At 49.8% G+C, this 12,062-nt stretch overlaps 1 protein-coding gene across 16 annotated transcripts in view; it reads right to left on the bottom strand.

Annotated features, from left to right (window-relative positions):
- nav3 (neuron navigator 3) overlaps positions 1 to 12,062 on the bottom strand; it is a 1,340,243-nt gene that overhangs the window by 249,946 nt on the left and 1,078,235 nt on the right. For all 16 annotated transcript variants that reach the window (XM_072484719.1, XM_072484722.1, XM_072484724.1 and 13 more), the window contains one exon: positions 11,414 to 11,803. In XM_072484719.1, the coding sequence (XP_072340820.1) occupies positions 11,414 to 11,803 (390 nt within the window). The remainder of the gene's footprint in view (positions 1 to 11,413; positions 11,804 to 12,062) is intronic.

The raw sequence follows: 12,062 nt of genomic DNA, 5'->3' as shown, positions 1-12,062 counted from the left end.
CACCCAGTGTCCCAGAAATCCCCCTAACCAACACCCAGTGTCGCAGAAATCCCCCTAACCAACACCCAGTGTCCCAGAAATCCCCCTAACCAACACCCAGTGTCCCAGAAATCCCCCTAACCAACACCCCGTGTCCCAGAAATCCCCCTAACCAACACCCCGTGTCCCAGAAATCCCCCTAACCAATACCCCGTGTCCCAGAAATCCCCCTAACCAACATCCCGTGTCCCAGAAATCCCCCTAACCAACACCCGATGTCCCAGAAATCCCCCTAACCAACACCCAGTGTCCCAGAAATCCCCCTAACCAACACCCCGTGTCCCAGAAATCTCCCTAACCAACACCCCGTGTCCCAGAAATCCCCCTAACCAACATCCCGTGTCCCAGAAATTCCCCTAACCAACACCCCGTGTCCCAGAAATCCCCCTAACCAACACCCAGTGTCCCAGAAATCCCCCTAACCAACACCCCGTGTCCCAGAAATCTCCCTAACCAACACCCAGTGTCCCAGAAATCCCCCTAACCAACACCCAGTGTCCCAGAAATCCCCCTAACCAACACCCAGTGTCCCAGAAATCCCCCTAACCAACACCCAGTGTCCCAGAAATCCCCCTAACCAACACCCAGTGTCGCAGAAATCCCCCTAACCAACACCCAGTGTCCCAGAAATCCCCCTAACCAACACCCAGTGTCCCAGAAATCCCCCTAACCAACACCCAGTGTCGCAGAAATCTCTCTAACCAACACCCCGTGTCCCAGAAATCCCCCTAACCAACACCCAGTGTCCCAGAAATCCCCCTAACCAACACCCAGTGTCGCAGAAATCCCCCTAACCAACACCCAGTGTCCCAGAAATCTCTCTAACCAACACCCCGTGTCCCAGAAATCTCCCTAACCAACACCCCGTGTCCCAGAAATCCCCCTAACCAACACCCCGTGTCCCAGAAATCCCCCTAACCAACACCCAGTGTCCCAGAAATCCCCCTAACCAACACCCGGTGTCCCAGAAATCTCTCTAACCAACACCCAGTGTCCCAGAAATCCCCCTAACCAACACACGGTGTACCAGAAATCCCCCTAACCAACACACGGTGTACCAGAAATCTCCCTAACCAACACCCAGTGTCCCAGAAATCCCCCTAACCAACACACGGTGTACCAGAAATCTCCCTAACCAACACCCCGTGTCCCAGAAATCCCCCTAACCAACACCCCGTGTCCCAGAAATCTCCCTAACCAACACCCAGTGTCGCAGAAATCCCCCTAACCAACACCCAGTGTCCCAGAAATCCCCCTAACCAACACCCCGTGTCCCAGAAATCTCCCTAACCAACATCCCGTGTCCCAGAAATCCCCCTAACCAACATCCCGTGTCCCAGAAATCCCCCTAACCAACACCCAGTGTCCCAGAAATCCCCCTAACCAACACCCCGTGTCCCAGAAATCCCCCTAACCAACACCCCGTGTCCCAGAAATCCCCCGAAACAACACCCCGTGTCCCAGAAATCTCTCTAACCAACACACGGTGTACCAGAAATCCCCCTAACCAAGACCCAGTGTCGCAGAAATCCCCCTAACCAACACCCAGTGTCCCAGAAATCCCCCTAACCAACACCCCGTGTCCCAGAAATCCCCCTAACCAACACCCCGTGTCCCAGAAATCCCCCTAACCAACACCCCGTGTCCCAGAAATCCCCCTAACCAACACCCAGTGTCTCAGAAATTCCCCTAACCAACACCCAGTGTCCCAGAAATCCCCCTAACCAACACCCCGTGTCCCAGAAATCTCCCTAACCAACACCCGGTGTCCCAGAAATCCCCCGAACCAACATCCCGTGTCCCAGAAATCCCCCTAACCAACACCCCGTGTCCCAGAAATCCCCCTAACCAACATCCCGTGTCCCAGAAATCCCCCTAACCAACACCCCGTGTCCCAGAAATCCCCCTAACCAACATCCCGTGTCCCAGAAATCCCCCTAACCAACACCCCGTGTCCCAGAAATTCCCCTAACCAACACCCCGTGTCCCAGAAATCCCCCTAACCAACACCCCGTGTCCCAGAAATTCCCCTAACCAACACCCAGTGTCCCTGAAATCTCTCTAACCAACACCCCGTGTCCCAGAAATCCCCCTAACCAACATCCCGTGTCCCAGAAATCTCCCTAACCAACATCCCGTGTCCCAGAAATCCCCCTAACCAACACCCCGTGTCCCAGAAATCTCCCTAACCAACATCCCGTGTCCCAGAAATCCCCCTAACCAACATCCCGTGTCCCAGAAATCCCCCTAACCAACATCCCGTGTCCCAGAAATCCCCCTAACCAACATCCCGTGTCCCAGAAATCCCCCTAACCAACATCCCGTGTCCCAGAAATCCCCCTAACCAACACCCAGTGTCCCAGAAATCCCCCTAACCAACACCCCGTGTCCCAGAAATCCCCCGAACCAACACCCCGTGTCCCAGAAATCTCCCTAACCAACACCCCGTGTCCCAGAAATCTCTCTAACCAACACCCGGTGTCCCAGAAATCCCCCTAACCAACACCCCGTGTCCCAGAAATCTCTCTAACCAACACCCGATGTCCCAGAAATCCCCCTAACCAACACCCCGTGTCCCAGACATCCCCCTAACCAACATCCCGTGTCCCAGAAATCCCCCTAACCAACACCCCGTGTCCCAGAAATCCCCCTAACCAACATCCCGTGTCCCAGAAATCCCCCTAACCAACATCCCGTGTCCCAGAAATCCCCCTAACCAACATCCCGTGTCCCAGAAATCCCCCTAACCAACATCCCGTGTCCCAGAAATCCCCCTAACCAACACCCAGTGTCCCAGAAATCCCCCTAACTAACACCCCGTGTCCTAGAAATCCCCCTAACCAACACCCCGTGTCCCAGAAATCTCCCTAACCAACACCCGGTGTCCCAGAAATCCCCCTAACCAACACCCCGTGTCCCAGAAATCTCTCTAACCAACACCCGATGTCCCAGAAATCCCCCTAACCAACACCCCGTGTCCCAGAAATCCCCCTAACCAACATCCCGTGTCCCAGAAATCCCCCTAACCAACACCCGGTGTCCCAGAAATCCCCCAAAACAACACCCCGTGTCCCAGAAATCCCCCTAACCAACACCCCGTGTCCCAGAAATCTCTCTAACCAACATCCCGTGTCCCAGAAATCCCCCTAACCAACACCCCGTGTCCCAGTAATCCCCCTAACCAACACCCAGTGTCGCAGAAATCCCCCTAACCAACACCCCGTGTCCAAGAAATCCCCCTAACCAACACCCAGTGTCCCAGTAATCCCCCTAACCAACACCCCGTGTCCCAGAAATCCCCCAAAACAACACCCAATGTCCCAGAAATCCCCCTAACCAACACCCAGTGTCGCAGAAATCCCCCTAACCAACACCCGTGTCCCAGAAATCCCCCTAACCAACACCCAGTGTCCCAGAAATCCCCCTAACCAACACCCAGTGTCCCAGAAATCCCCCTAACCAACACCCAGTGTCCCAGAAATCCCCCAAAACACCCAATGTCCCAGAAATCCCCCTAACCAACACCCAGTGTCGCAGAAATCCCCCTAACCAACACCCGTGTCCCAGAAATCCCCCTAACCAACACCCAGTGTCGCAGAAATCCCCCTAACCAACACCCCGTGTCCCAGAAATCCCCCTAACCAACACCCAGTGTCCCAGAAATCCCCCTAACCAACACCCAGTGTCGCAGAAATCCCCCTAACCAACACCCCGTGTCCCAGAAATCCCCCTAACCAACACCCCGTGTCCCAGAAATCCCCCTAACCAACACCCCGTGTCCCAGAAATCCCCCTAACCAACACCCAGTGTCGCAGAAATCCCCCTAACCAACACCCAGTGTCCCAGAAATCCCCCTAACCAACACCCCGTGTCCCAGAAATCTCCCTAACCAACACCCCGTGTCCCAGAAATCCCCCTAACCAACATCCCGTGTCGCAGAAATCCCCCTAACCAACACCCAGTGTCGCAGAAATCCCCCTAACCAACACCCAGTGTCCCAGAAATCCCCCAAAACAACACCCAATGTCCCAGAAATCCCCCTAACCAACACCCGGTGTCCCAGAAATCTCTCTAACCAACACCCCGTGTCCCAGAAATCCCCCTAACCAACACCCAGTGTCCCAGAAATCCCCCTAACCAACACCCGGTGTCCCAGAAATCTCCCTAACCAACACCCCGTGTCCCAGAAATCCCCCTAACCAACACCCAGTGTCCCAGAAATCCCCCTAACCAACACCCCGTGTCCCAGAAATCTCCCTAACCAACACCGTGTCCCAGAAATCCCCCTAACCAACACCCCGTGTCCCAGAAATCCCCCTAACCAACACCCAGTGTCCCAGAAATCCCCCTAACCAACACCCCGTGTCCCAGAAATTCCCCTAACCAACACCCGATGTCCCAGAAATCCCCCTAACCAACACCCCGTGTCCCAGAAATCTCCCTAACCAACATCCCTTGTCCCAGAAATCCCCCTAACCAACACCCAGTGTCGCAGAAATCCCCCGAACCAACACCCAGTGTCCCAGAAATCTCCCTAACCAACACCCCGTGTCCCAGAAATCCCCCTAACCAACAGCCAGTGTCCCAGAAATCCCCCTAACCAACACCCAGTGTCCCAGAAATCCCCCGAACCAACACCCAGTGTCCCAGAAATCTCCATAACCAACACCCAGGCCGGGATTCTCTAAAAACGCGGCAATGTGTTGACGCCAGCGTGAACACCGGAGTGGTTCATGCCGGTGTCAACGGGCCTCTTGGTCCAGCGATTCTGTACCCACAGGGGGCCAGCACAGCGTCGGAGTGCTCCCCACTGCTCCAGCTGCCGTACACGGCCCTGCACTGCTTTCCGAGTCGCCGCCGCGCAACATGGCGGATTTTCGGGTTATATTTTTGTAATGTCTGTTACCCTGTATTTGGGGTATTGTTTTTTGGATGTATTAATGGGAATGGTGGGGAGCATGAAGTGCGGGGAGTGGGTTTCGGGGACGGATGGGTTTGGGGTACGAAATTAAGAGTCGGTTCGGGTAGGAGAGCTGGGCGTGGAATCTTTTGTGAACATAACTTGCATTTCCCTGCAACGTGGGTCAGCCTGCTGGCAGAGATGCTGGTTAACGGAAGCGGAGTGGGGAGAACGTCGTGGCTGGTTATTTGCGAAGGGGGTTGTTTTCTTTGTGGGTTGGGATAATGAGCCGAGGGCGTTGGGTTTTCTTTGTTGGGGATGGGGAGGAGTTGGTGGGGGGTGAGGGGAGGTGGGGGCATGGGGATGTTGGAGGGGGGGAGGAGTGGGCTGCTAACGGTGAAGGTCTCTTTGTTGGACTCTGGGTTGGAGTGAGGTGGCGGAGGCCATCTTGGGTGGATCTGGAATCTGAGCGAGTCAAGGCCCTGTGGGATTCCTTTAAGACTAGGATATGGCTGATCTTTGTGGTGGGGCAGCCACAATTAGGAGGATATGGAGCTTATTGAGACGGTGTTTCCAGATTTGGAGTCACATCGGCTGATTATGTTCGGGGGGAGGGGGATTTTAATTGTGTGCGTGCCCCAGACTGGATAGGTCGCGCCCTAAATTCCTGGAGATATTGGGGGTGGCGAAGGAGTTGCTTAGGTTCATGGAACAGAAGGAGGTTGTGGATCCGAGAGGGAAGGAGTTCTCCATTTACTCACGGGTTTACTCCTGCATTGACTTTTTTTTATAGCGGGCAAGGCATTGCTCCCAGAGGTGGTTGGATCAGAATATTTGGCAATTGTCACATCTGACCACAGTCCGCATTATGTGGATTTGGCTTTGGAGAGGAGTTGTGCCCAGTGACCTCTGTGGAGGTTGGTATGGCATTGTTGATAGATAAGGGTGTGTGTGAGAGGACAGCTACAGCTATAGGAAAGTAGAGTTTAATAAGAGTGAGGAGGTCTCACCTTCCACATTCTGGGAGATGTTAAAAGCAGTGATCAGGGGAGAATTGATCTCAATTAAGGCACAGAGAGAGAAGGCAGGAAGGATGGTGAGACAGAGGGTGGTGGAGGCTATTCTGATGTTTATAATATTCCATAGACATGGGAAAGGTTCCAGTGGATTGGAAAAATGTTAATGTAACACGCTTATTCAAATGGGAGGGAGGCAGAATGAGGGAATTACAGACCAGTTAGTTTAACAACTGTGTTGGACAATTGTTAGAATCAATTATCAAGGACGTAACATCAGGACATTTGGAAAGCCAAAGCACTATCCATCAGAGTCAGCATGGTTTTATGAAGGGCAAATCATGTTTGACATATTTGATAGAGTTCTTCGAAGATGTAACAAGCAAAGTGGATAATGGGGATCCTATAGATGTAGTAGATATAGGACTTCTGGATGGTCTTTGATAAGGTGCCGCATAGTAGGTTAATTCACAAGGTGAGATGACATTGGATTCCGAGTAATTTATTAGCTTGGATAGAAGACTGGCTGCCGGACAGGAGTCAGAGAGTGGGGATATATGGGTCTTTTTCTAGATGGCAAGGTGTAACTTGTGGGGTGCCACAGAGTTTGGTCCTTGGGCCCTAGCTAATTACAGTCTATATTAACGACTTGGATACAGGGATAGAAGGTTTTATAGCCAAATTTGCAGATGACACTATAATAGGTGGGACAGTAAGTTGCAATGAGAAAAGATGAAAGGCAGGATTCTTTGGTCACCGACACCGAAATCACATTCGGCGATCAGCCGGAGAATCCCCGTTTGCGGCAAAATCGGAACACCGCCGCAAAAGCTTTTGCGATGCTCCACCCCCTCAGAAACAGCGTACTTGAAGAGTATGCCGCACGCCGGTAGGATGGCCTCAGGACATCCCCCGATTTTGAATTGGTAATGGGTTGAAGGGTTATGGAGAACGGGCAGGGTAGTGGAGTTGAGGCCCGGATGGGGTCAGCCATGATCACATTAAGGGTGTTTAGGCTCGGGAGGCTAAATTGCCCACTCCTGCTCCTAGGTCATGTGTTCTAGGGAAGAGGTGTTCTAGCTGATTTTGCAATCCAGCTCTTGCTCTGCACACATTGTAGGTAGCAGATGAGGACCATATCAGCCATGATAGAATGGTGAAGTCACCCCTGTAGGGCTTGGAGCCAAAGGTAATAATCTCCATGGATGCGGAGAAAGCGTTCGACCAGGAAGAATGGGAATATCTCTGAGATACTGGGACAATTCGGGTATGGATCCAGGTTTATTTCTTGTATTAGACTGTTGTATAAGGTCCCCACTGCGAGCGTTTGTACTAACGCATTAAGCTCATGGTACTTTCAATTGTAAAGGGGAACAAGGCAGGGGTGTCCACTTTCGCTTTACTTTTTGCCTTGGCGATTGAACCACTGACTATCGCACTGAGGCCACCAACGGAGTGGAGGGGTACAGAGAGGGGAGGTATGGAGCACCAAATGTCCATGTACGTGGATAACTTGCTGTTGTATCTAACGGATCCCCTCGCCAGTGTGGGAAGGATTATGGAGGTTTTACGTAAATTTGATTCTTTTGTGTGGTATAAATTTAATGTGCAGAAAAGTGAAGTGTTTCCAGTGAGTCCCCAGGGACAGGGAGGTGGCCTGGAGAAATTGCTGGCACGGTTGGGTCTAAGTATTTGGGAGTACAGGTGGCTCACAGCTGGGCATTGTTGCACAAGTTGAATTTGGCCAGCCTTGTAGAAGTAGCGAAGGGGAATTTGAAGAGGTGGGATGCGCTGCTGCTATCATTAGCAGGGCAGATTCAAACGGTGAAAATAACGGTCCTCCCAAAATTCTTATTTATTTTCCAAAGTCCCCTGATCTTTTTATCTAAATCCTCTTTGGGAAGATTAGTAAGCTGATTTTGACCTTTGTTTGGACAGGCAAGACACCTCGGGTTAGGAGGACATTTCTACAGAGGGTTTGGCGGCCAGGGGAATTGGTGCTGCCGAATTTGATGAACTACTACTGCGCGGTGAATAACGAGAAGGTTCGGGAAAGGGTCATGGAGGGAGGGTCGGTTTGGGGGTGGATGGAGGCAGCTTCCTGTACAGTGTCGAGTTTGAGAGCATTGATTACGGCCTCTCTTCCATTCTCACCTGCCAGGTACTGTATGAGTATGGTGGTGATAGCCTCGTTAAGAGCCTGTAACCAGTTTAGGCAACATTTTAAACTAGAGATGATGTCGTTGTGGGCACCAATATGTGGGGACCACAGATTTATCCCGGAGGTGTTTGACTCAACATACAGGGTCTGGGAACGGGAGGGGGTTCGAGAGGTTTAGGGAGTTGTTTGTGGATGATAGATTTGTGGGGTTGGAGGAACTGGTGGAAAAGCTTCAGCTCCCGGGGGAAATGGGTTCAGGTATCGACAGGTTAGGAACTTTGTGCGGCAGGAGTTGGCTATGCTCCCTCGGTTGCCACCCCCTCGTTGATGGACAAGCTGGTGTCTGAGGATGAGGTAGGGGAGGGGAAGATTTCAGATATCTATGGGTAATTGATTGAGAGGGAGAGGGCCTCGCTGGAGGAGATAAAGAGGAAGTGGGAGGAAGAGTTGGTGAAATTACCTTCACCTGGTAAAGTTACAACACTGGATGCATGCATGCTAAACAGCAGAAGCAGCATTTGATAGGTTGAGCTAAGAAATTGTACAAAGTTGAATATACAATTTCCATAATAAACAAACACCACACCATCCCACCATGTGTGCCCTGTTTTATTTTTGCAATACCCCCCCCCACACCACCCTTCTTTTGCTGACTACTACCAATTATTGAAGAAGGAGATAAACAGCCTCCATTTCGAATAGAACCCCTCCTCCGACCCCTAATGGCGGGTTTAATTTTCGCCAGATGCAAGAACCCCAACAGGTCTCCCACGGACGTCATCCCCCACAACCAATGGATTCGGATTGAAGCTCTGCAGCCCTGCCACATGCAATTGTGAATGGTGATGGACAATGAAACAACTAAACAGCAGAGGAGACTCCTCATATATCCTCAAACACCCAGCACATCAGTGTAAAGGACAAGGTTGAAGCATTTGCAACTATCTTTAGCCAAAGTGCCGGGTGGATGATCCATGTTGGCCAACTCCTGGTGCAGGTCTCCAGAACTCCCTTTCAACCAACCAATTAAGAACACCCCTGTACACAGTTTGGCCACTCCTAGTAATACTCATCTCTTTAGCATCTCTGAGCTATTCACATAGCCTTCCGGATATCAGTCCTTTTTAGCTCGCTCACACAGTGCATCCTATGAGCTCCTATGTTTGTGTGCTGATCGCTTTCTTCCTCCAGCTCTTCTTTGTCTGCCAGCCACATGCCTTTCACATGTTAACTTCACAATTCCTGTTGGTACTGCTTCTGGGTCAAGAGGCCAAGTCACATGGACTAGCTTATTATTATTCTGGAAAATTTCAATCGATCCCTTTACAATTGATGTAAACTCTTAAAGGTCCCTTTGAAACATTTTTAAAACAGATTCCACAAAAGTTTTGAAGCAATTCCAAATTTTCCTTACTATACCACTTCTGGGTCAAAGATAGTCACAATAAAAATATAAGAAATAAGAGAAGAGGTAGACCATGCCGCCCGTCAAACCTGTTCTGGCATTCAATACAGTTACGGCTGTCCTTCACCTCCAACTCCACTTACCTGCCCGTTCTCCATATCCCTTGATCCCCTGAGAGACAAGAGTCTGTCTTTTCCAGACTTAAATATATTGAATGGCGCAGCATCCACAACTCTCTGGGTAGAAAATTCCAAAGATTCACAACCCTATGAGCAAACTAATTGCTCCTCATTTCAGTCCTAGACTGGGTAAGCCTAATTTGTAGTAAAGTTGTGCAGGACGAATTCCTGGAATGTATGCAAGATAGTTTTCTATATCAGTAATTTGAGGAACCAACTAGGGAACAGGTTATTTTGATCCAGCATTGTGCAATAAAAAGGGCTAATTAATAATTTTGTTGCATTGGAGCCTTTAGGAAAGAGTGACCATCGCATTATAGAATTTTGAAGTTTGAAAGTAATGTAGTTTAATCGGAAGTTGAAGTAGATGGTCAGCCATGATCATAATGAATGGCAGAGCAGGCTCAAAGGGCTGAATGGCCTCCTCCTGCTCCTATTTATTATATTTCTTCAGTTTTTAAATGATTGGGCTCTTATTCTAAGACTTTCTCCTCATGATCTGGATTCCCCAGTCAGGGGAAACAATCTCTCGGTGTTTACCCTGTCAAGCACCTTCAGAGTCTTGTAGGTTTCACCTCTGCACTGTCTATCTCAATAATTTTGGCCCTTCTTTAACTTTAAATTCGCCACACGTTTCCAAGTGTGCCTCCATTTTGAGTTGCTAGCTGTTCTCAGCAATATTCAGCTGTCCTAGTCGGGCTGTCCGGGATCTGTCCCACAGTCCCTCTCATTGGACTTTGGGAACATGCCACTGTCCAGGAGCCAATTACTAGTCATCCTCATGTAAAAATACTCAGGCAGGCGCCCTGACAAGAAGCAGGGCCTTGAGGCCCACATTTGTTGCATATCTTAGTTCCTGTTGCCCGTGGAATCATTCAGACCAATGTGTTTTTATGTCAGCTCTTTCATTTGCCAATCACCTTAAATCTTTATCATCTTGCTACCCATCCCCCTGCCCTTGGAAATATTTCTCCTTATTTATTCTAAACTTGCTGCTATCACAAGTTTCAACGTTTGTTGAATGTTCTTTGGTTTTAATTTTAATTGTTCCTTCAGCTTGTTCAATCGTCATAAAAATGAACTGTCCATTCCCATTATTGCTGTCGTTGGATCAGTTGGTTAGCATCATCAATGTGTTACTTGCAAGCTTTAAATTCATTGCCATGAGCCCTTCGGAGGAAGGAGCAAATTGAAAGAGTTTATAAAAACCCAACTTAAAATATCTCAACCTTGTCATACGCTTATATGAAATCATTACAGGGCTACTACAGCACCTTTCACAGGCTCAGGATATCCTGAAACACTTTACTGCCAATGAAGTGTAGTCACTGTTGTAATGGAGGAAAACAGCAGCCAATGTGCACACCGCAAGATCCCGCAAACAGCAATGTGGTAATGATCAGATAAGCTATTTTTGTGATGTTGATTGAGGAATTAATATTGGCCAAAAATGGGAGAGAGCTTCCCTGCTGTTTGTACCAGAAGTATGAGATCTTCAACATCCCTCTAAGAAGACAGAAGGAGTGTTGATTTTAATACTTATTCAAAAGACAGCAATGAAAGTGTCGGGCTAGATTTTGTGGTCAAGTCTGTGGAGTGGGACTTTAACCCATAACCATTTGACTCAGGAGGCATCTGTCATCAGTAATGGAACCTGCTCTCTGTCAGTCTGTGGCACAGTTATTCAAAGTGAAGTTACATGCTGTCACTCACCCACTGCCGATGTCGTCGGTCCTGATGTTCTTTCCCAGTAAGTCACCATCACTCATGTAACCGGTCACGTCCACATCAGTGGGTGCCATGTCGAGATCAGGACCCCCTTTCTCGGAGATGTCTGGCTGGGAGGCATTGCCAGCTCTTGATCCTGTTGTCCTTCGGAGGGGCGCAGTGTACACGTAACGGGAGCTGTCAGGGTGAATGTAACGGCTGGAATTGGGGCGGGGAGGATAGCCGGTGCCCAGTGAAGGGGCATCGCCAGCCTGCAATCGGGGGCTTGACTGACCAAGCCTCCAAGACATGGCCGACGATCTGCTGGTCGCTGCTGCCATGCTTCGACCATTGACCTCAGTGGTGACAGTGCTGTCAAATGTTGTTTCCAGAGTGCTGCCAAAAAGAAAGAGCACATTAGTGTTTTATCAGACAATCATAGAACAGCACAGAGAAAAAGGAGAGCATTCAGCCCATCAAATGTGTATCAGCTCTTTCAGAGTAAGTCAATATTCCTATCACCTGTTCTCCCTATGCTGGTTTAAACAGTTATTGTGAAATGCAGAGAGATGCAGGAATAATGAGAGGCAATAGAAACTAAATTGTACAATTTAAATAGATTGCAGGAATAGAGGGGCCTGGGGGCTGCACATAT

Source organism: Scyliorhinus torazame, chromosome 19 (genome assembly GCF_047496885.1).
Source record: "Scyliorhinus torazame isolate Kashiwa2021f chromosome 19, sScyTor2.1, whole genome shotgun sequence".
In the NCBI taxonomy this organism is placed as follows: domain Eukaryota; kingdom Metazoa; phylum Chordata; class Chondrichthyes; order Carcharhiniformes; family Scyliorhinidae; genus Scyliorhinus; species Scyliorhinus torazame.
Note: the sequence above shows the minus strand (reverse complement) of the source record. Positions and strands in the feature narration are given on the sequence as shown.